Source organism: Stylophora pistillata, chromosome 1 (assembly GCF_964205215.1).
Source record: "Stylophora pistillata chromosome 1, jaStyPist1.2, whole genome shotgun sequence".
Classification (NCBI taxonomy): Eukaryota; Metazoa; Cnidaria; class Anthozoa; order Scleractinia; family Pocilloporidae; genus Stylophora; species Stylophora pistillata.
The window spans coordinates 22,132,364-22,156,851 of record NC_142519.1 but is presented as its reverse complement, the minus strand read 5'-3'; the positions used below and the strand labels follow the sequence as shown (position 1 = coordinate 22,156,851).

Here is a 24,488-nt window from a genome sequence, read left to right as displayed (position 1 = left end):
CAGTCGTCAGGACGAATATTCACTGCCGCAAACTAGTGTACTCGATTGATTAATTGTAGCTGCCAAAGATTTGAAAGTGGAATGACAAATCAAATATTATGCATGAGATCCCTTGGTTTTTCTTTTCCAAGACCTAATGACTACAATTTCACGTTGTTAAGTTCTTGATTCATTTTTTTCCGCCGAAATCTTCTTATTAATGAGTGATTTTGATCCCATCCGACTTGGTGTCTGTGAAATCATCTTGAAGGAATTACAAATCAAAACTGTGGGAAAATTTGCATTGAATAAACCTCAAATGACATTTGCTCTTCAAAAGCGATAATAATTTGAATCTCTAAAAAGATGCATGGGGTATGTAAACAAACTTGTCGAAGCTGTGCACCAATATTAGGAGAGTCTGAAAACAGCGGTCATACTGAAAAGCGAACAAAAGGGTTAACACAACTGACAATCTGCATAACAAAGAAACTCCAGGACTTAATACTTTAAAAGATGTGAAGCGAATTCGCACTAAAAATAAATGAACGCATGTTGCGTCAATTAAGTACAATAAGTTCGATCGACGTTCTCTTAAGTAAACACTGCAATTTCCTAATCCAGATGAAGATATTAAATGATTGAGGGAGGGATGAAAACTGGCGAAACTTTGTAAACGGTAATGAATCGTCTAAGATCGAAGTTATGGCGTGCTGTAATTTTGTGGATTAACTTCGAAAGTAAGATAATAATTAGTGCCTACGTGGTAAACACAGTAAGTAATATTGTAGTTCCCAAATTGATTTACCAACGTTATACACTACATTCATGAGAAATCGCCCGAGGAAATACTGTTTTCCTCAAGGTTAGAATGTTGTATTTCACCGGTGCATTGGTGCATTCTACCTATATGACAAAAAAAACCTCTTTATTATGTCCAGTAATCCTTTTTATTCGGACACAACATGCTCTGTGGCCATGAAAATATAGTTGCCCTTAGCAACAATAACTTCACTGTATTGCATAATTACTACAGTCTCTTATATTATGCTGATGCTTTGCAACCGCGCATCTGTGGAAAAATGTGTGGATAGAAAAACATTTTAGGCCTATGAGATAAATTCTAAAATTTAATAAACACATGCTTGTTTCCAAAGTGGACTCCTTCAACATAGTCCAACCTTAACTGATTAAAAAAAAAACCACAAGTTGGTTTGTGTGGTCTCGTTCTGCTTGAAAAATATACATTCTTTTTAATTCTGTAATGATTCAGTTCAGTTCAGTACCTCGTGTAAATTTAGCCTGTCCTTGCCTAGTATTATCAATTCTTTTCCAGTTCATCCTTTATCTCTCTGAAGTTTGTCTCCATTAGTCAATAATAACTCCAAGATTTTCCTGGCTAATGGAAGTTAAACTTCAACGACCCCAACACCACTCAAATGTTTTCACGTAGAAGTTCACATCACGTTAGTAAACCGAAATCAGAGTCACATCGACCCACATCTGACTCCTCTATTCTTTGTAATGTTACAACTGAAACCGTGAAGGATACCATCCGCCAGAAGAAGCTCGATAACAAGCTGCTGAAGCTCCTCCTCTCGGTTTTTTTCCCTTCCCCCCTTTCAGTCTGTAAAGAACGATTCAGAACAAGATTCAAGAGAAAGGCGGTTATCGAGCTAACTTCCGTCACAGCAATTTCCTAAGTTATAAACTGGTTCGCGACATCAATTTCCATTGATAATATTTTCGTTTATAGATCTGCATGACATTATTCAAACTTGGAACATATTTCATAACCAGTTCTGAAGCTTCCTTCTGGAATAAGTTATAAAAGGATTTCAAAAAGTACACGTAGTACTCTGTGGCAACTCAACACGTAGCTTTTAATATGTGAATGACGTATAACACCCGCCCACAAATTTTGCAGCAGTAAGTCCACGTCAGGAAGTATTTATCTTCTGACTCCTGGTTCACAGGAAAACTAAAGAATAAAACCCATCAGTTTAAATAGTGCGTGATCTTAAGTCTTATGGTTAGTGTCCAGGCATGGAAGTTTGATATCAGTTTTTTTCGATTGAACAAAGTTCTTCAAGTCTTGATTTTCTGCGGAGGCACACAACGAACACTTATTCTCAAGATTGGTTAGGTTTTCCTCTGGAGTTTGGAACGTCATAGCAACTTTACTGCCTGTTGGTTGTGGAAAGGACTTTCCATTTTCCTCTTTATCATTCCCACTGCGGCAAACTGCTGGTATAGAGCTCACATTAACCATAGAAGCACGCCTTCGCGGCGCTTCTTTCCCAAACACAGGGGTGTTATTGTGCTTCCTATACTCCAGTGAGTTGGTCGGATTGTTTGGAAGACACTTTGAGCTTATACTTCTTCGAAACAGAATAGCTTGATGCACTGACATACCCGGAACAAAATCACAATTCTCAGCAGAATTATGTTCAAATTTCAATGCCTTTTTGAATTTGTAAAGTTGAGCCGGTGGAGACCTACAATGAAATGCTGGGAACGAGTAAACCCATCTCGGACTGTGAGCTTTAGAGTCCCAGTTCATTTCGTATTTGGGTTTTTCCTTGTTGGTATTTGAATGCCTTCTCTCCGGAGATTTATACTCTTTACGACTAGGGGAAGTAACTGGCTTATATCCCCAGCCACTCACTTGTGGCGGAGAGCTACCATCAACTTCAGCTACAGCAGGAATGAGAGCCAAGTTTGCGCGGCAACTTCGGTTTTCGGTGCCACCAAACCCGGTCTTCCGCTGGGATGGCTGGGAGCAAATTGACATCAGATCAATAGCTGGTAAAGAGCCAAGTGAATCGTCGCTTGTCCGTGATCTACTTCTAAATTCCTGCAAGTCGAAGAAGGGCGATGCTTGGGGTAACTGACTTGGAGAAATCTCATCAACAGTAGTCGACATAAAGATAGGATGATAGTAAATCGACCTGTAAACGATTAAAGATGATAACACTCTAGAAAAACATGAAATCCTACTTTATTTTTACCACCAAGTAAGATGGGAGAAAAGAAAAACTGAAAGCCTTTTTCTGGCATACGCACTGGAATTTCCGTTAAAAATTGTTGAGATAAAGAGACCCTTCCTTACTTGTTCATCATACGTGGCCGTTAATATTTCAGCAGACTTAGACTATTGATCAAAAGTAACTACACATCACTTAAAAATGTCACCAGACGCGCTAAGAAAACTTACCAATCTGTGTTTCAGCTCTTACTCTATTTCAATATCTTCCCTTAATCCCATCAGTAATTGTTTACTGTTAGAAATATAGGTTGTCCGTGATTATTTCGCTGCCGTTTCTAGGATTTAAAGGTTTTTTTTAATTTGATCAAGACGCAGGTTAATCCTAGTTCATTCACGGTAAAGTTCTATAGTATATAAGCTATCCCTGTCGTCTCTTTTGTTAAATTTTAATGAAAATACAGAGGTAGGATTCAAAGACCAACAAATGATTGGATAATCATCTTATCAAAAGAAGTCGAAATGGACAGACAATGGTAAAGGCGATTAAATTATTTCTTTAATATTTGCATAGACTGAAATGGAAATATTAAGTAAGCCAGTGTTTATTTGTTGTCTACTTGTTTGTTTCCTGGTTCCAACAAATGCGCCCATAACCTTACGGCAAAAAACGGTTGATTCCCTCTTTAATAAGTGTGTGAGAGTATAAAAAGTATCTAAAGAGTATACCGCTAACTGGAAAAGGAGTCTGCCTTTGCCTTAATTGGACCATACACAATCGCCCAACTGGGAAGAAAAGTATTTTTTGGTTGCATCGTTTTCTTCTCTTTGTTTCAGTCAGCATCGATCACTTACGACTTTTTTTGTTTCAATCATTTGGTCAGTGTGGTTTACTTGTATTTACGTAGGCTCTGTCGATCTGCAGTTTTGGCTCGGTTTGAAAATCGGGACTGTTTTTGTACATGGGAGCGAACCTTCCCACTGATTAACATTATTATAACTTAGATTTTTTAGATAAAGAACCAAATGAATGTTTGCTGGTACATGTGAATCATGATCGTGCTCCCTTTTTGCATAAAGATGTCACGTGCGTATGCCTACACTCACCACTCCTTTAATACGTTAAGAAAGCAAATGACAAAACTCCACCAAAAGGAAAAAATTACAAGATTGACAAGGATGAGACAAGACAACTAAGACATGACTGACATACATAGAACTATGCCTAGGATGACGTAACGTTTGTGTTGCATGACTATCCGCGGTGTTTCCACTTCACTGAAGTTCTCGCACTGAACACTGTTCGATTTTGATTAGATTGAGGTTTTTTGTTATTTTACACTAAAATGAGGTCTCAGTCACGAGTCATTAAGTATTATTTGCATTCCAGTTGTTCAAAAACTGTTAAGCGAATAGTGAAACAATCAGTCATAAACTTCAAACGTAATATTAATCAATTACTTTTAGTTCATGTAAGTGAAAACGTGTACAAAACTGTTAACACAAGAATGGATAACCCTAAGAGTAACCTTAATAAATAATTGTATTCAAATGATTCTTTTGTTGATAAATATTCAACGATTATCAATTTGAACGATAATAATAATTTCTTTTGTCAAACAAATGTGCTTGTTGTTTATTCGTTACTCCCTACGAGACTTTCACAGACTCAACGTCGACACAAAAGAAATAACTTTAGCTGTGTTCAAACGCATCTGATATGCAATATCCGTTCACAGTTTGAATGAGTAATTCAGATAATGGAATCAAGAGCGTCAAAAGAGCAATCGATTGAGCAAGCATTAAGGAGACTTAAATATTTGCACACTTCGCTTGTGCCACAAGGAGCATTTTCAAGACAACATGGATATAATATTGGCGAACGCATCTTAACAACTACAGGCTCGCGATCTACCAGCGAGGATGGATTTAAGACAGCAAAGTGGAATTCTGAGAAACGGTGCTTTCTTTGTTTAGAACCAAATACTTCGAATCCATTTAGAGAACAGACTAAAACTCGAATTTTGAGGCGTAAACAAGACCAAAAAGCCTTACGAACTGGTCGTGCGCCATTGCAGGCTTGTCGTGTCACTGGTTCGGCGTCAGTGACCGACGAACAGCTTGATCCAACAAGGGTAAATGAGATCACCCTGAGAGATGTTGAAGCAAGAGAATGTAGACGTACTTCGAAGTCTGCGTCAAGTGGACTAGGCCTTAATGATCCATACAATTGGCTTGATTGTTTTACAAACGGCTTTGACGATAGCACGCATAACAAGAAAGTAACCAAGGAATACTTTACGAACATGAGGATCAATCGTGTTACTTTCTCTGCTAGACCGAGTGGTCGTAAGGTCAAGTCAGCGCATGAAAACAAAATCGAATTCCCGAAAAGTTGTTTCTTCAATGGCTGGGGTGTGCGATCTAAGAAAGTACATTTACCAAAACGAAACATGGACGGCGATTCTGAGAGACATTCCGCAAAAGGAGCCATAGATGTTGCAGCTGGTTTAAAGACTCTTAGATTAGATCCTAAACGAGTACAACAAGGATACCACGAGAGGACAATTCCACAACCCCCACCAACACCCGTTCGACAAATTGATATTAGACTACCTCAAGGGAGGGTGGTTGAGTTTCAATTGCCCGAAGACGAATAGCTGACCCGAGTAAGTGTTGTGGCTGATTAATACATCAATACCTTAATGACCCTGCAAAGTTAGGCAAGGAACAGTAATGAAGAGCTGTTTGTCAAAAAAGTTAGCAAGTTTGTATACGATCTGTTTGAATGAGTTAGGCAAGGAACGGTAATGAGGAGCTGTTTGTCAAAAAAATTCACAAGTTTGTATATGATCTGTTTGAATGAGGCTTATGATAAACAAGCGTCTTATAGTCATAGCTTCAATATGGATACTTTTAACTCGACACAAACCATCTCTCAATTAACTTGGCTGAAAACGGAGCTAACTTAGAATGAAATGCAACATTTAACCACTATATTCTTTGTCTTAGCTAATTGCAATTGCACAATCTATTAATTGAAATATCTTGTACAATTACTACTCGTAGAAGATTGAGATTAATCAATTGATTTATCTTATTTATTTCCAGATTTAGTTCCATAGAAGTAATAGAAAAATAAATATTACAATTTAAGTACTAGGGAACAAAACAGTAGGACACGAAGTCCCCTACAAGGTCAAGTCCCCAGCCCAATTTGTAACCTTTATCCTCATCTAGGAAATGGTACGTGTAATATACTTTCTCTTGGAAAGGGATCATAGATTAACTTTGATAGATAGAATAAAAAAACATACGTTAATTTTGAAAAAGGAACATAAAGTTTCTCGAGGTTGAATTATTCTGCTCGGCCCTGAAGCTTGTTTGAGAGTAAGTTATCGCAAAGTTTCCTATGAGAGGCGTTTTACTATACATTTTGTTTCACTGCCCCTGTTTAGTACGACATAGCGTGGGAATAATTTTTTTGCCACTTTCTGAACAACTGAAGATATGTTTTACTTTAGAGTTTCCGAGCAAAAAATTCGCTGTTAGTTAATTTGCTTTGATCGCAGCTTGGATCACATATCTCAGAAAAGGTGTATAGTACAATTCGAAAACGTGACAATTTTATGTCACCTTTACGGTCGAACAATAAACTTCATAGACCTACTAGATGTTTTAACCTGAAAGGTAGACCCTAAACTTTTTTTTCTTGTTCAAAAGAACCGCCCTCCCCCCCCCCCCCCCCGTAAGAAGAATCTTCATCAAAAAAACCAAAAGTTTCAATTTTTCGCCTGTGTTTGAGTGTGACAGAAAGACTCACATATGACGTCATATCTACTAGGGAAGTCGCCTGTCAATCGAGAAAATCATTATTGCCGAAAAGAAAAAGCCATGTGTAGTATTATGTACTTCTGTTCTTTGGTTTCTCGGAAAAGGGGTCACTTGCTAATCACTTGAAAATACTCACAAAAAATATGTTTTGGGGGTTAACTCAAAGCTTATCACGTGATTCAATGTTTTTGTCTTTGCTAAATTTAAACTGAAAATGCACTGTAAATAACAAAATAAGATTTTTTTTTATTTCACAATGATAAACTGTGACAGAGGAGTAAATTTCCGATCTATTTCAATAATCTTATTGGACTTTTCTACTTCAGTATGGACATCTGTTGGTGAACTAGCTATAAATATTACTTTACCTCGTACGCATGAAAAATCTATTGTTAATTTCCTCTTCAATACGCCACTTAGTACTTGCATTTACAGATGTCATTTTATTTAAAAATCTCACGACAAAAACGATTAATTATTGATATCCTCTACATCTTCTTTGGACCTTGTGCTATGCGTTGATATAGGAGAATAGAGATGAATTTCGTGTAAAAATTCACTGAAGTGCACGTTTCTTTTATACTTGGGTTGCCTTAGTCCACCGCTGCTTTTATTATTCGAACTTTCTTCATTATTTTGAGTTTCTCTGTATCCAGCTCCCTCCACCGTAAGACTTCCGTTTTCAACTTCATTCCACCTTGCTAAGCGATAGGGAGGAATTTCAATATTTACCAAAGGCACCAACCAAAGCTTTCCTTCATCCATGGTCATTCGCTCGGGAGATTGTGGGCTTATACCAACGGGAAAATTTGTCGGTAGAGATGTGATCGACGTAGACTGATTTTGAAGCATAAAGTGGTCTCTAGGCAACTGTCTTATGGTCAAACAATTATCTGCAGAAAACGTGCTCGACTCACCGCGCTGATAATTTTGACTAATGCGTTTCTTTTTTCTGCGTGGGTTGATGCTACCAACCTTACTGTCTCTTATTTTTGGTAAAGATGGCATCTTTGGAAGCGTTGTGTAGAATATCTCCTTATTTTCCGGCGGTATACCCTCTAATTTCGGTAGTCTTAGTTGAGCACGATCTTCAGAGTGTGACACGGTATTGCTATCGGCAATATCTTCGTAAGGGTCTCTTTTCAGAAGTAGTTGTCTTAAATAATCCTTGTCATTAATATAAAGTGGTTTTGGCAATTCATCATGTGGTAGTTTTTTTGAGGTTTTCTTGTGACGGGTGTGGGTTTTCGCTGATCCGCTGTTAGATGAATTAATCGCCATCTGTTGTTCGCGAGGTTGTAGCCTTCCAGCGTTGGTTTGTCCCTCATCCAATTTGTTTGTGTCGGACAATCCCTTCCTAAATATGCGCACAGCTTTTTCTTCATAGCGTCTGTGAAGCAGTAGCAGTTCTTGAACCTCATTGTAACTTCTTTTATCTTTCATTGTGGTTGCAGAAGAACCCGTCAGAGCGAGTGGCATTTTGAATTTCGTTGCTACTTTGCGGATTCACAAAATCACCTACGTGTAACAAACCGACTGAATCGTACGATCAATAAAGTAGAAGTTTCGTTTGACATTAGCATTAGCATTCTAATAGGCAAAACAGCCAAATATCCCTCTGTAAACAGGCAGTTGTTGAAGACACACTTTAAAAGAAATAAGTCTCTTAGCTCGTCTCTCACAAGTGTCGTCTCTCTCAAGATGACAGGTTTAGGTTGAATGAATATTTTATGAAATTTTCATCCATGTGACCAATGACCCAAAACGTATTCTGTTGCGCATACATCTTAAAATCTCATAAAAAAAATAACAGTCAATTCGTATTTTTTGTAAGGAAAAGTGAACGAAATAGCTAATACTCCAGTAAACATTGGACTAAAATACTTCTTCTGTGTTGTAGTTTAACGAAATATAATTTGGGAACAAGTTTTTCACAACCGTCCGATTCTCCTAAAAATGTATAGCGTGACATTCAGAATTTCGCTATTTAGATTTTTAAAATTATTTACATTGTATTCTTAGATAAACAATGTTGGCACTCGTCCTAGAGGTCAGCTGACAGGAGAAGACTTGTGACTTCAGTTTGTTATGAAAGAGTTTCTTCTGAGTTTATCTCTCAAGAGTGTTGCACACGCCGGGACTACTTGGAAGATCCTTCGTATGAAATATAAATGTTTCTCACTAAGCTCAAAAAGATTATCGTGACATGGCGAAGTAAACACTGGTTGAGAATAGTAATCAAGTTATTGTGTTGGTAATCCGTATGAAGATTAACTAATTACGAAGAGTATGGAAAAAATTACTAGTTGGAACTTAGAAACTAAAACCTGTTTAAATATCTGTTGACTGCGAACATCACGAGAAGTCATTTCAGTTTGGTAGCACTAATTTGGTAAGAGTGAAGGCTGTGCTATGGTTAATTTTTTTGCCAGTTCATCTTTTGTCTTGTCTTGTCTGGTCAGATCACTCGTGTCGCGCCTGATGATAAACTAAGGCCAAGAGAAAATAATGGGCTCGTTATTTTCTCTTGCTAAGGCATATTGCCGCTTTTATCCTAATTAGGTATCCTACATTAAGTAAATCCCAGCTTTACGGCGCTTCTGAAAGACCGATTTACAATCCCTGATCAAAGATACATCTGTGTAGACCAATTCTCCGATCTACGTGCGAAAGAGAGACGCTCCAGATCGCTCTCTAAATGGGACATGTTACCACCTTTTTCAATTTTCTCATAACCATAAAACATGCACGTGAAATGTTTTAAGCAAGGATTTGCAAGGTGTAACACAAAGTAAAGCGTTTACCATAGTCTTTTCTTCAATAGTAAAGGAAACATCCAATATATTTCTCACTTCGAAGTGATCATCGTTGACCTAGCTTGTACCCGGCCCTTAATGTGACCATGTTGCTACAAGAGAATATCATCTTCCCAAACACGTCATCTCACTGATATACAAAAGCAACGTTTCATTTCAGTGAACAGACAGAAACCTAGGGCACAATTTTACATGCATCGCTGGCGTCGGAATCAGTGAAGTTCCCAAATGAGAACGTAACATTATTTCTCGGTTATGAATTTCTAACAACGTTGAACCGATTATGAATGTGCCAATACCAAAGTAGATGCCAGTAGGCAAAACACAACAAGATGGAGTTCAGTTGAACTGAGGGGAACATGCCAATGAGTCGCTTCAAAAGGAGCTTACACAGAGTGAGAGAAGGTTCGCCGTTCATAAAGCCGCATCTTGTTTAAATTTGTTGCTTGGACTGATTTAGTCGTTTGCACAAACTTATTGAATTACAACTGATCGTGAAAAGACACTTCGCCAAACTTAGGGAAATTTTGTAACTTTATTGACACCCATACTGAAAACCATTTTCTTCGATCAGTGATAAAAAGTTACTCTAAATACTAGCTATAAGCCTTTACAACTTATGATTCTTCGCTAATACTTGGAGCAATCTTTTGGAACACTCCCAATGGAAATCGTTTTGTACGATCAGTGATAAAAAGTTAATTTAAATACAAGCTAAGAGTCAGATCTCTTGTAAGATTTTCATCTCGGTCTATCCTCAAAACTCAGCCTATTTTCGTAGTGTTTCAATCAAAGCTTTAGTGGAGACAATAGTTCCAAATATAGTCACCAACGCACCAAACACGATAACCACATAATCCAGACAAACTTCACGCCGTTTTAAATCCTCTTTCCTAAGAATCAGATGGGCCACACAAGGAAGAATGCAATTAAATAAAGGGAGTGATAAATTGCCAAAAAATGACGATAACAAACCAAAATGGGGAATATAGGCAGCTGCTGCAAGGGTTATGGAAACAAGTAGGACTCGTATCCCCACTGTATACACTACTTGTGGCATCAGCACCTTCCTTTGCAGTCGACCGTAAGTGCTAGAGTCCTCAATGTATTGGAAAACAGACTGGAGAGGCAGGGCGTAAGAAAATAAACAACTTAATACAAACACTACACTGACCACCATGTGGGGTACACTATTGGGTAAATTGTTTGTTACAATTTCATCTGTGGAAAAAGAGAACGACAAAAAGCCAAAAATGGAGAAGCTTAATTTAAAAAACACTGCAGCTACATAAGCAAGTCCCAAAGCTCGTCCAAACTTCGATTTATCAGCCATACTTTTCTCCACGGAAGGCACAATGGGGGCTGAACCGTAGCTAAACATAATTATCCCAAGTGAGATGAGGAACCCTTGCGTGTCCCAGAACAAGAGCTCTTTGGGGTCCCACTGCGAATGATGCGTAACCCCATACCAAAAAATTACCGCTGCAGTTCCAAATAAAGCTGCGATTCCAATGACGCTGAGCCAAGCAATCTGAGAGAGAGACTTAAGAAATGTCGACGGAAGAACAACAACGGCTGCAATGCATGTCCAGTGGACAACGGTCAAGGGCAAGGAAGGGAAAGCCGATGCCATCAGAGAGCCGCAAACGATTAGGTAGGACGTTGCAATGACGATCAAGTCAAAACACTGAATAGCGACTATCATAGTCCCACCAAATCTCGGCCACATTTCTTGTCCGATTTCATTCCAAGAAGAGCGCACGCGTATGCGTCTATGGAGATTGTCTCTCTTGTAAAGACACTCGATCAGTATTTTCGCAGTGAACCAATAGATGAAAGGCATGATAACAAACGCAGCGATCCCTGCAATACCACCTTTGGCGATAGCAAAGGGTAGTGCTAAAAAGCCGACTCCTTCTATAAAGTTGATAATGTTCAGGGTTGCCTTCCACACAGAAGCGCCGCGTTCCTTTGGCGATACATCGATTAGCGGCGTCTCTTCTGTCACACCAGTTACGACAAATACTCCTAAGGTCACGTCATCATAACCTTCAACTTGGTCCGTGCACTGATAAGAGGAATTCAAGCACCTTGCAGTGGAATTCTCCATTGATACTGGAAGCAAAGTGATATATTAAATTGAATTATTCAGCTTTTTAGTGGTCTGGACATGCATAGTTCTGTAAACCTGGGATAGTTTTGTTACAACGTGTTTAAGAGAAAGTGTGCTACGCTTAGCGAATGGCGCCATAGCCTACGAGCAGGACTTAACTGTAAGCACTGAGGCGAGAACGTTCTGTAAGGGAGGTCTGCAAGAGGTCATTAATTGGTTTTTTCCAAAATGGAAAAGTTTGTAGTTTAAGAGGAAGTTTAAGGGAATGAGGCCTGTTCTATTGCCAGGGTCCAAGGTTATTTGTAGCCGATGATCTCTGTAAATTGCGCGTTACGTAATATGGTATCAATTATGTAAGGTTTTCACCCAAGCTTGATCTGGCTGTGAACAGCGATCAACAAGCCGGAAAATTTTTTCACACATGACGGTGACTAGGATGGCCGCGACCAATCTTGAACAAAACAACGAACAGAATCAGACTATCAGGCGGGGCATAGATGTGCTAAAACATTAACCCAAGCATCAGAAATTAATCTGGGTCACGCAAACTCGAGCGATCGTATTACACACATTGCAGTTGACCTGAAACTTGCCGGTATATTTTGATAAATCGCCCACCAGCACGCAGTCGAAAAGTCGCCATCTACATCGGAAATGACAACATGTTGCGAAACTCAATAAATCACGATATCTATTTTCAAGAAATTGTTGAACATGAGACTCAGCTTGGAAAAATAATGAAGAACACCATACTTCAGAGATTAAGCGGAGCAACTTCAGAATTATTTGGCCACTTTCGAAGTTTAGCCGGCCTTGTGGGCACGCACTCTTAAGAATATTGCTTATGTAACATTACCAGATCGTATGATCACATGCACGGAGCTCTTTTCATAACGAACTTGGCAGCCAAAATCTTTTTTTATAATTTGGGTAATTACTATCAATGTATCTAGAGAAGTATTTTTAATGTCCCATCGTTCTCTCACGAAGTAAGAGCAGGATCGAATTTTGGAACCGGTAGCACGTTAATCCCTTTTCTAACAGAAACTATCGAAAAACTGTTTCCAAGGAGATGCAATTTATATTGCAATTGAATAGGACTTACCTTGCAGCTAATTTTTACAGCCAGCTGGATTTCTAAGGTGAAGGTGTCGGGATATCTTTCCTTCGCAGTTGAATACCTATGCTACGAGTAGTGTCGATGATGCAATACCCCAAATTGCCCTTCCTAATTTGGCGGTGTTGACAGATTTTTTTTTTTATTTTAACTTAAAGCATATATCAAGTTACTTGAGTCTTGCTGGTGGTCAGCAGAGGGCAGGAACGTTTTTCCTGTTTTCGCCTCGGTACGAAAAAATATTTTTCGTTTGAGTACGATATATTTTCTAGTCGCATTTTTTGTGTACACCTTTTGCTGTTCATTTACGCAAAATATACATTCATTTATGTCAACAGTTGAAACTATACAGCAAATATACATTGATTAGCACTTCCATGAACTTCATTAACGCGAACAAACTTTCAATAACGCTATTTGCATATGTATTAACATTCAATCGCATTAACTGATGAACAATTGCACCTTTGGAAAATCAACGATAACACCTATACTTTCAATCTCGCGCAAAGGTTAATCATTAACACCAATAGAAAATCGATTGCATATAGTTTGACAATCAATGGCGTTTTTGAGACCTTCAATAATGCAATTTACATAGAGACGCAAAATCAACTGCACCTTCATACAATGTAATTTGTGGTAATCCTATCATAAATATGGATAGATAGACGTTTATTAAGAATACTTAATAGGTGTACAAATTTTGTAATAGAGCTATACAATAAAATCAAACCTAAAAGGGAACTAATTTACATATACAATTATAATAAATGTTAGTTAAAATGTCTTGCGCTTGCTGGAATGAAAGTATCTCTGAACCGATTTGTTTTAAAGGAAACTCTAAATGGTCTGCGTCGTCCTAACTCCATAAGTTGATCTCGGTTATCGAAAGGCAGTAAGTGGTATAAACAATCCAAGGGATTGGAGACGATGTTGTTAAAGAATTTTAAGCAAAGGTCTTCTCTCCGATCCCTTAGGGTTTTCAGCTCTGCCATCTGAAGCACTTCTCTAAAATGATTATCATAAGGTTATCAAGGCTCTCTTTTGGACACCCTCTAAACTTAAGCTCAAATAATTGGGGAGACTATAATGGTAGACCTGACATCCATAAAGTAAGACAGATTGAATACAAGCAACATAAAAATTTGCTAATTCTGGTAATGGTACCTTAGCTGGCTTTAACTGAGTTAAAAAGTAAAGGCGCTTAGCGGCCTTTTTAATCGTCTCAGTAACGTGAGTGTTCCACTTGAGGTTGTCTTGAAAATAAGCACCCAGTAATTTCACGACAATAACGGCACTAACCTTAGAGCCATTAATTTCTATGAGATCGTAGGGGAGGGGAGCGGAGGGGAAGCGTAGCGTAGGGGATCGGAGGGGAGCGCACAAAGGAAACTCATAGCTCATTACATTTTTTCGGATGGAGTTGAAATGAGTTGAGTGTTGACCAGGTAGCTACTTCGTTTATCATAGACTGAGCATTGCTAGGACCACCCTTGCTTATGATTTCATACACTGTCGTGTCATCTACATATTTTATACAATCACTGGCTGATGATACTTTCAAATCGTTTATCATAACCAAGAATAGCCACGGTCCCAATTTTGTTCCCTGCGGAAAATATGTATGTTACTCGTATGTTACTCGTATGTTACTCGTTGGTACTCGTATGTTACTCGTATGTTACTCGTATGTTACTCGTTGGTACTCGTATGTTACTCGTATGTTACTCGTATGTTACTCGTATGTTACTCGTTGGTACTCATGTGGTGTTTTGGTCATGATCCTGCTGGGGGTCCTGCTTGGTGTCCCGTTGACCTCAGACAGACGTCGAAAAAAGCGGACCTCGAAAACGCAATAAAAGACCTCGAAGACTCAGACCTTAAAAACACTGACCTCGAAAACGTAGTCCATCTATTAAACGAAAAACCTCAAGGCTCCAGGTGCTGCTCCTGTGTTAAAAATTTTCTTCCTGTTTTTCCCTGGTCATGACATGCAAGACAAGCGACAACATTTCCTTTGTGGGGGGGGCTTCGGTTTCGACTGTTTTTTGGATCGGTTTTTCGGTTTTTTGGCCAAAAATGTTCGGTTTTTCGGTTTTGATGTTCAGAGCGGTTTGCGGATTTTACATGTTTTGGCATTCGGTTTTCACGAAAACTGATGCGGTTTTCGGTTCTTCCTTTTTGACCCCTTTAAAAGGTAAAAGTGCAGCGGTTTTATCAGGTTTGCATGCGGTTTTCGGTTTTGTTGCCTTTTTTCGTCGGTTTTTCGGTTTTGGAGGTTTTTTTCTCCGGTTTTGCGGTTTCCCAGAGGCCCCAATGCCCCCCTCCGTTGTGCAATTACATTGAAATTTGTCAAGAAAATTGTCACAACCCTGATGTTGGCAAACAGCCGAAAACGTTTGGTTTAAACTTTTTAATAATTTTTTCTTAATCTTTTAGCCTTGTATATATAGTATCTTTTATTAAGCGAACATTATGGACAAAATTGTCACAAATTGTCACAATAGTATTCTGAAGGTGGTTGTAGGTAGATTTAGGTCATTCCTTGTTTTAGTGCTTACCAAATTTCAAAATTGTTCTATTACAATGTACTCTGCTCTGTTGTTCATCTCTTCTCGCTGCTTTGGACGACTTATGTCTGCTTTTACGGCTACTTTTAAGGCACTTATTGCTTGCACCACGATATTAAAAACGGGCGGCGTGGTGGTAGTTTTTCACGCGCTCAGAATTAGGACCAGGAATGACAGGATTGTTGTTGGCTGGTGCGCAGTCATAAATGAAAATCACATGTTCATTTGGGTTGAAATTTAGCCTTGCCTGTGACAGAAAGTCATTACATCTTTGTCCATTCATTCCACCGAGAAATGCTGGGTGAAAAAAGAGCCCGTTGGTGCACCATGGAGCCCGTTTCTTAACATCGTGGAGCAAGCAATAAGTGCCTTAAAAGCAGCCGTAAAAGCGGACATAAGTCGTCCTGCAGAGAAAGATTGGCACTATCACGGCTGCTAACTGTGGACAGCGGTACAGGCTTATGCAGAAGTACATTCCAAGATGTTTAAATAATAAAGAAATTGAAGGATAATTACAAAACATTACAATACACTGTAATTTTGAAATTTCTTTTTCCCTTGTTGATTGTTATTACTACACACGTTTGTTAGTTCACGTTAATGATTGACCATTTCGAATAAACGATTGTCAGTATAAAGGTGCAATTGTGCGTCTCTATGTAAATTGCATTATCGAATGTCTCAAATACGCCATTAATTGTCAAACTTTGCAATTGATTTTCTATTGGTGTTAATGATTAACCATTGCGCGAGATTGAAAGTATAGTTATCTTTGATTGTCCAAAGGTGCAATTGTTCATCAATTGATGATATTGAATGTTAATACAAATGCAAAGAGTGTTATTGAAAGTTTGTTCTCGTTAATGACGTTCATGGAAGTGCAAATGAACGTATATTGCCGTATAGTTTCAACTACTAAGGTAAATGAATGTATGTTTTGCGTAAATGAACAGCAAAACGTGTAATGCCTGCATAAAATATTAAAATATCAAGAGGGGTAAAAAGGTGAATTTTGCTACAAAAACTTCTTCAGAATCTTTATTTAGTGTTCTTTTCCATGATTCTTGCATTTAAGAGTTTTTCACCTTTTACATCTCGAATTAATGTATTCACACGATCAAAGTAAGTTACGGTCAAAGGCGATTTTCACATTTTCTTCCATTTGCAGCAACATAAGCAAATAGTAACACGGATCGTCTGCATGTAGAAATTACAGAAATTTATTTTGAAGATCACTTCATTATCACTAAGTGATTAGGTGCCAGCCTGTCCACTCTTTCTGTGTTTGTCATTTCCTCATCTTCATTGACTGGTAACTGAGGCTTGGTGGATGTGAGTGTGTATGATCCCATTCCTGCAGCTCTCTCAGCTTCTTCCGTTGTGTAGGGCACTTCCCTTAACATTTTCACTCTGAAAATACGAACGGTAAATAAATAAGCATATTTGTTACAATGTGATTATACCTCCATAAAAACAGAGCCACAGTATGTAAAAATATCAAAGGGCTTAACATAAAAAGAACAAAAGGGACCTGGTAGGACCGTTCTAAATGAAACTGAGAAGAAGTCTTCTAAAGGGTCAAATAATAGTATTAATCATTTCTTTTTGTAGACTTGTCCCTGGCTTACCTTTCTCAAATATCATAAAACTTTTTCAATGCTAGAATTAAAACTCTCCATTACTAATGCATGTGGTCTTCTTGATAATTTCTTTAAGGCCCAAAAACATTATCTTAGCTACTCCTTGCCAAGTGCCAGTCTAAACCCTATTTCTTAAACATGGGTGGCTGCCCATAAATCATATCTGTATTGTAAGGATATTAATTTCATACCAAAAAAAATTCAGATAGGCATGCACTTGACTAGTTCAATAAGGAATTGTCATCCCTTTTAAACTACAGACCCTTAAAAGTGAAAAATCAGTCCTCCTATGGACTTCCCCTTCCAAACTGCTGCCAGTAATGTAAAAAAAGGCATTGACCCCCAACACCAATACCTATAACTTATTAAACGTGTTGTTGTGTAATATTGCTGAGATGTGCCATATTTTAACGAGTCCATAGGGTGAGACAAAACACAAACAACTAGTAAAAATACTCAGCAACACACCGAATGCAAATATGGCGTCCAATTTGAGTTGCCATTGTTCTGGACTCACTAGCCTCTCTCACATCATAATCCTTTTGTGTTTCCACATAAAGACGAGGCTAGTGAGTCCAGAACAATGGCAATTCAAATTGGATGTCATATTTGCATTTGGTGTATATTTCACAACAAAACATTTAATAAGAAATTATTTTATTATCCAACATGCCAAATTGTTATTTCAGTACGGGCGAATTTCACAGATATTTATTTATGGAGAGTGCAAGACAGGAGTATGCAAAGCAGAGCAGAATTGGTGTGGAAATTTCATCGTCTAACTGCTTTTCTTTGTTTGATTCATCTAATAAACTTGGATCAATATTTGCCAGCCATTCAAACTCTTCATCATCAGAAATATTATTCAAATAGTCTGTAATTTCATTTTGTAACTTTAATCCAATCTGTTGCTAGTGTGATGGAGAAACCCTGTCTCTCCGGTTTTCTGGAGTACAAATACCACTAGATATTTGTGCTCATTTTAGGCATTATTTGTCCTCTACAAAGCACAGTTGGATAATAAATATGGATTATTGACTAAGCATGAGGTCAAGATGGCTGGATAATGGCTGAGTTCTTTTCTTGTGTTTTCATGGAAAGAGATGAAATTGAAGTTCACAAAAATGCAAAAAAAAAAAAAAAAAAAAAAAAAAAAAAAAAGAATGAATGAATGAGGCTAATATCCAGCCATCTTGACTGAACAAGCTTGGTCAAGAATGATTTGTTTATTTCAAGAGCTGAGAAAGAAAGGCAACTGTAGCACAATAAACCAAAGAGGGTCATTAATATTTTCTTTTTGACTCTATAGCCACTTTTTTTCTTGTTGCATGATCAAAGTGGGCAATCCCAAGCAGGGAAGATGGGCTTGAGTAGCCACTCAGAATGCATGATTCCCTTCATCTTGCCTACAGGTGCTGCCAGCAATATAATAAATCTAAGTTATAGAGAAGTTTAAGCAAAGTAGTTTGTTCCCCTGATGTGAAGAGTAAAGAGAGCAACCCTTTGATTTGATTATTTAGAAATTCAATGCAGACAGCTTAAAGCAAATTAAATATTTTATAATTTTTAAAATTAATTACCTTAAATGTGTTCTTATTTGATGGTTTTTTAATAGTTAAAGTATTGGTGAATGTTGACGTTAGTTTCATATTGTGGTGCCATAGGGAAGAATACAATCCTTGTCAAGACTGTGCATGCTAGTTATTGTAATTGATGTTGAATAGATTGAGACACAATAATCTAGCATATACACAGTTTAAGGCTAAGGATAGGCAACCTACTTTTTCCTATGAACTCTAGATCTCATGTGATCTTTCAGGGCCTTTTCTTCCACAAAGTATCTTCTATAGACAAAAAAAAAACCTGTGTTAGTTTCTCTGCACTTTCAATATAATTACAAGGCTGAGGAGATGCATTGGTGAAATATTCATCTGTAATTTCTGATTAACCCATTAATGGCCGCAGCTTTTGTGCAAAACTGTGTTTTGAAGCTAGTTGAGCAGATTTTGGCTCACTGTTGTGGTTTTAAAAGTTCAAACTTACCAAAAACCCCTTGACAGCTCGTACACTCGACGGCCTTTCGATCCAAATGCAAAATGGCGGCCTGAAAATCTTGGGCACGTGCAGAAAGCAAAATTTCAACATAGTTTTTGGGTTGAAAAGTAATGCCCCACTTACGACTTTTACTTTTCTCTCTTTCTCTTGCCCTTTTTTTCCCCTCTCCTTGCCTGAAGTTTCTCCTCACTTGCTGGAAATTTAGTAGGCTTCATTTTGGTGTAGAGATTTTTCAGAAACTACTCATTATTTTCAAAGCACATGCTCAGAAAGGTAGGTGGGTAATGAAACAAGATTTTCGTGCAGATTTTCAGGTCAAAGTTACATGGTTTTTTGGCTATTTCTCCAATCTCCTTCACTCAATTGCGCTCATTCTGTTATCATTTGTAAGATATTTTCAACCTGTTCAAGTACGTGCTCAAATTCGTGCTCCAGGGTTAAAAGTGATGACATCACAAGGCGCAGAAAGGGTGTGGGTCCCCATGGGCGCATACGGGCGCACTGGACGTCAATAGGTTAAACAAAACTTGGTTTTTCAAGGATAAAATGAGCTGTTGCAGAGCATCAATGTTTACTGGATACCCTATGCAGATTTTAAATGTCCTTTTTAGTTTAATGTAGGTTTTGTTTCACTCTTAGGTGCTCAATGATACTGACCCCTTCATAATTTTCCCCCTATTTTTAGGGTAGCCAATCAGAACACAGGATTCACTTCCTATTTCCCATGAGAGCTGCCAGCTATGTAAAAAATATGCATTATTAACCAAGTGTGAGGTCAAGATGTTCTTTTTTTTTTGCATTTCTATGGACCTCGACTTCATCTCGGTCCATAAAAATGCAAAAAAAGAACAAGGCTAATATCCAGCCATCTTGACCAAACAAGCTTGGGTAATAAAGGATTTATTACATTACAAAAACATTTGGCTTTTTTAAGAATTAAGAAATGACTTTTTAATTTCGAGCACTGTGAAGGAAAGCCAACTGCATTTGTAGCACAACAAACTCACGAGAGTTCTTTTCTGTTTCTTTGTTTTGAAAACTTTCTCCTGCTTTTTACGTTTCCATCACCAAAATTGTCCAAGAATTACAAATGTTGTTCTAATTCTATTTTTTTCCTGCGTGTGATCAATGCAGGCAATCCCTAATGGGCAAGATGAGACCATTCAGAATACAGGATTCACTTCATCTTGCCCATGGGCACAACAGTGAGCGATGTAATAAATAATTATGGGTTATTAACCAATCCTGAGTTCAAGATGGCTGGATAATGGCCAAGTTCTTTTATTGCATTTTTATGGACCAAGATGAAGGCAAGGTCCATAAAAATGCAAAAAAAGAATGAGGCTAATATCCAGCCACCTTGACCAAACAAGCTTGGTCAATAACCCATATTTATTACAATGCAAAAAGATTTCGCTTTAATAAGAATTAGAAATGGCTTGTTTACTTTGAGAGCCTAGAAAGAAAGCCAACTGTGTTTGTAGCACAACAAACTCACAAGAGTAGTTCTGTTTTCCTTGTCTTGACTATCTTCTGCCACTTTTTGTGTTTCCATTGCCGAAATTGTCCAAGAATTATGAACATAGTTCCAATTCTATTTTTTTCCTGTGTGGGATCAATCCGGGCAATCCCGAGCAGGCAAGATAGGGCCATTCAGAACACAGGTGTCCCAAGCTCACGTCTCAAGCAGAAGTGAAGGATTATTTCATGAAAGCGTCACACGCTGTGTGATGCGGTGTTAAGTTATGCGCGCAACCGTTGAGAATTTGAATGCGTTATAAGGAATAGCATGGGGAACAAAATATGCTCTATTTTAAACACTAAAAATTCCAAAATATAAGCATTTTACACGTTAGATTAATAAAACTTCCTCATTCCTTGTGTATCCATTGTGTTTGTTGGTGATTTCCGTTACTTTGGGCTTGCTTTGTCATCACTGTTATTCCTGTTATCAGACGAAGTCAAGGCTGCACACTACGATTTTGACCGTTGTCCATGCAGAGGCGGTTTGTGCCCAGAAAATCCATCTATTCGGCAATTTTTTTTAATCCACAGCTTACGATCCGAGATCATTGCACCCTGGAAAGTGTCTCAATTCCAAAAATCTCCACGTATTCCACTGAAATTGAGCGTTTTCTACCATCATTTCTAAGTTTCTTTCTTTCTGCTGGTGCCTTGACATGCAAAGTGGACACAGCCGTGCAAGAAGCTTGGGTCTAACATCAATTTTATCTCTACTGATGGTGGTACAGTCAATTTATGTACAATACTTACCCCATTCCCACAGTGACACCTCGCTTTGATCCATTGTCCTGATCTACCAATTGTACAGCGAGGTCACACACACACACACACACACAGTTACGTGACACTGACAACGGACTATGTTAAGGACATTAACCAGAAGGCTCATTTTTTGATTGATTATTGATTAGTTCACTAATTTCAGAATGATCTTAGATAGCCACATAGTTACAATGCTTATCTGTTTTTCTGTATTTCTATTGGTTTTGTAATCGAACCTTTCAGCGTCACCACACGCATATAAAAGGCAAGTTTAGCATCCCTTTAATCAGGTCTTCGTAAGTTTTGAATAGTCTTGGTAAACTTTCGCCCTTTCGTTTTCTTAACCTCTGGTACAAGCGGGACCGATAATTATGTGAGTACCTTTGTAACTTTGTTTTTCCTTTCCAGTCTTTTCAGTGTTGGGTGACAATATACAAACAAATATTGCAATAATCTCTATGGATTTAAGATTTAAAAGCCAATTTGTGAGTCAGTGAATGCCCATCATTCAGATAGAACAATGAGCTGTTTATCAGCCACCAAAATTCTTCTAATTATTTTGTTTCGAAACTTTTGTTCTGTTTTACTTGTATTGTACAGTTAATCTCGTTATAGACGTCAGAGCCCAGTATTTGACACGTGATTCTTTGATTATGTATTCCGCAGCTTTTCATTAGATAGACAGAACTCCGTTGTATTGTTGTTTCAGCCAGATCGATCATTCGATAGATTGATTGACTGTGAGAATAATAGTTATTTTCATCGTTGATTGTGGTTTATGGTCGATTGCCTTTGAAGAATAAAGATTCGTGTAAACAGTCAACTTTGGTTTGTCATTTCAATCAGTAAAATAGTCCCAAACACCTCGTTAACTGCGGTTTGGAGCGACATGCCCTTGAACTTGAGAATTTAGATTTTGGTCGCCGTAAACGCTACAGACTACATTTGAATATTCTGTGGGGATTCCCATGAGTACTTACATTAAGTAAAATGCTATCGAAGATGAAGAGATACAGCAAAATTGACCGCGATCGATAGCATTTTACTTAATGCAAGTGCTCACAGCAAACCCCACAGAATATTCAAATATAGTCCGTTGTCAGTGTCACATAACTGTGTGTGTGCATGTGTACGTATGTGCATGCATGTGTGTGTGCACAAAGAATGAGTAAGTTTTATTAATTTAACGTGTAAAATGTTCATATTTTGGAATATTTAGGCCCTCCACACACTAGGGATTTAAGTTGTCGACAACTATTTGTGATCGACCACTAAAAGTTATCGACAACTAAATAAGTCCGATAAAGGATTCCACACTCTGGCGCTCAAATAATGATTTAGCAGCCGATGCACGGGGAGGTTGGGCACCAAGAGCTTACTGCGCATGCTCCGTATCACCATAACGCCATGGCAACTCTTTCATCAACATCAATGGACTGCCTCATTCTTGTCATTTCTCGGTAAATATAAGGGGTCAGTCTTTCAACAATAAAAAGAAACATACCCCTGTCTACTCGCAAATTGGTGATAAAATCGCTGTCATTCCAGTTTCTACGGCACGTTGGCCAAAATTCCCTCAAACAAACTTTGCGCCAAATTTACCGTTCAATCGTTTTGGATAAAATATCCTGCATCAGAACTTGTTGGTGGGCACAAGCTGTTGCAATAATGACATCATTAGTGTTGTTTCCGCCTCCAAGAACAGGATGTGGAGAAGGAAGATCAAAAAGAATTTTTTCTTTACCAAGTATTTTTTTTCTGCAATCCTACATGTTTTAAGCCGGCTGGGAAGGCCACGGACACAATAGCGTGGGGATCTAAAAGTAGTTGACAACTAAAACAAAAGTTTTCACACACTAGAAAAATGCTAAAAAATGAGGCTGTCGACAACTAAGCAGTTCCCCTTTTCGTAAAGGGAAACTGCTTAGCTGTTGACAACTAATAATTTGCAGTTTAGTTGTCAACAACTTGCACCACAGACTACGTTTTTTAGTTGTCAATAACTTTTAGTTGTCGACGACTAAATCCCTAGTCTGTGGAGGGCCTTAGTGTTTTAAATGGATCATATTTTGTTCTCCATACCATTCCTTATAACGCATTCAAATTCTCAACGGTTGCACATGTAACTTAACACCTCGTCACAAAATGCGTGATGCTTTCAGGAAATAATCCTTCGCTTTTGCTCAAGACGTGAGCTTGGGATGCCTGTGTTCACAATACAGGATTCACTTCATCCTACCCACGGGCACAGTGAGCGATGTAATAAATATATATGGGTTATTAACCAATCGTGAGGTCAAGATGGTTGGATAATGGCCGAGTTCTTTTATTGCATTTTTATGGACTGAGACGAAGGCAAGAAAGAAAGCCAACTGTGTTTGTAGCACGACAAACTCACGAGAGTCGTTCTGTTTTCTTTGTCTTAACTATCTTCTGCCACTTTTTGCGTTTCCATCGCCGAAATTGTCCAAGAATTACGAACGAAAGTCTAATTCTACTTTTGTTAATGCGCGGAAACGATGCAGGCAATCCCGAGCGGGCAAGATGGGCCCATCTTGCCCGCTCGGCACGGGATTCGCTTCATCTTGCCCACAGACGCTGCGAGCGATGTTGTTTTAACACTTCCCTCTCCCAAACCACCTCTCCTAAAAAAACTATGTCCCCCTTTGTCGATGATGGCACATTACGATTATGATTAGCAACATCCAGTATAAAGATACTTACGTGCATTGTATACAGTAATATCGTCCAGCACCTGGTAAATCCATGTCACACTCTTGTGATTTTAATTTAGCAGCATTCATTGGTTGCATGTCCTCGTGAATTTGATCTAAGTCCTTTGTTCGCCTTCTGGTTCGATACTTCTTCTTTAGATGTTTGTCGTTCTTGTGCATTCGTTTTCTTCGTAAGCGACCCATTTTTTTAAAATCTTTCGTGACGTGTGGTTCCGATAAAAATCAAAGAAGGAGCTGCAAAATAACTGGCAAGAATACACGTACCGTCGCGCAAATACGGATGAAAATGGCCGACGAAGGTAGAATATTCCAGGCGTTCCCCAAAAGATGAAGTCAACTGGGAGAGTAAGAAAA

At 38.3% G+C, this 24,488-nt stretch overlaps 4 protein-coding genes across 7 annotated transcripts; 1 reads left to right on the top strand and 3 right to left on the bottom strand.

Moving 5' to 3' along the window:
* Positions 1–912: 912 nt before the first annotated feature.
* Positions 913–13,157, bottom strand: LOC111345424 (vesicular inhibitory amino acid transporter). 2 transcript variants are annotated; one of them, XM_088744459.1, is made up of 2 exons: positions 12,834–13,157; positions 913–2,930 (listed from the first exon to the last, which is right to left on the bottom strand). In XM_088744459.1, exon 2 carries the CDS (start codon positions 2,903–2,905, stop codon positions 2,000–2,002), a length of 906 nt encoding a protein of 301 aa, XP_088600585.1. In that variant the 5' UTR covers positions 2,906–2,930; positions 12,834–13,157; the 3' UTR covers positions 913–1,999. The 2 variants fall into 2 exon arrangements, with proteins under 2 accessions (XP_088600585.1, XP_022808435.2); XM_022952700.2 differs by lacking the exon at positions 913–2,930 and adding an exon at positions 10,132–11,730.
* LOC111345426 (uncharacterized) lies at positions 4,598–6,654 on the top strand. The gene has a single exon (XM_022952703.2). The coding sequence runs from the start codon at positions 4,726–4,728 to the stop codon at positions 5,623–5,625; it is 900 nt and encodes a 299-aa protein (XP_022808438.2). The 5' UTR covers positions 4,598–4,725; the 3' UTR covers positions 5,626–6,654.
* LOC111345425 (uncharacterized) lies at positions 7,026–8,537 on the bottom strand. The gene has a single exon (XM_022952702.2). The coding sequence runs from the start codon at positions 8,276–8,278 to the stop codon at positions 7,271–7,273; it is 1,008 nt and encodes a 335-aa protein (XP_022808437.2). The 5' UTR covers positions 8,279–8,537; the 3' UTR covers positions 7,026–7,270.
* A 3,284-nt stretch (positions 13,158–16,441) lies between the features above and the next one.
* Positions 16,442–24,466, bottom strand: LOC111345430 (zinc finger protein 593). 3 transcript variants are annotated; one of them, XM_088744418.1, is made up of 3 exons: positions 24,124–24,466; positions 18,840–18,902; positions 16,442–16,828 (listed from the first exon to the last, which is right to left on the bottom strand). In XM_088744418.1, exons 1-3 carry the CDS (start codon positions 24,315–24,317, stop codon positions 16,651–16,653), a joined length of 435 nt encoding a protein of 144 aa, XP_088600544.1. In that variant the 5' UTR covers positions 24,318–24,466; the 3' UTR covers positions 16,442–16,650. The 3 variants fall into 3 exon arrangements, with proteins under 3 accessions (XP_088600544.1, XP_088600553.1, XP_088600548.1); XM_088744427.1 differs by lacking the exon at positions 24,124–24,466 and adding an exon at positions 21,388–22,342; XM_088744422.1 differs by lacking the exon at positions 24,124–24,466 and adding an exon at positions 20,612–20,849.
* Positions 24,467–24,488: the final 22 nt, after the last annotated feature.

Coding starts and splice junctions, on each gene's coding strand:
- LOC111345426 (XM_022952703.2), top strand. CDS start 4,726: ATGGAATCAAGAGCGTCAAAAGAGCAATCGATTGAGCAAGCATTAAGG.
- LOC111345425 (XM_022952702.2), bottom strand. CDS start 8,278: ATGCCACTCGCTCTGACGGGTTCTTCTGCAACCACAATGAAAGATAAA.
- LOC111345424 (XM_022952700.2), bottom strand. CDS start 11,725: ATGGAGAATTCCACTGCAAGGTGCTTGAATTCCTCTTATCAGTGCACG.
- LOC111345430 (XM_088744418.1), bottom strand. CDS start 24,317: ATGGGTCGCTTACGAAGAAAACGAATGCACAAGAACGACAAACATCTA. Junction 18,903..24,123: donor TATTACTGTATACAATGCAC/GTAAGTATCTTT, acceptor TTTTGTCTATAG/AAGATACTTTGTGGAAGAAA. Junction 16,829..18,839: donor TCTAGAGTTCATAGGAAAAA/GTAGGTTGCCTA, acceptor TCGTATTTTCAG/AGTGAAAATGTTAAGGGAAG.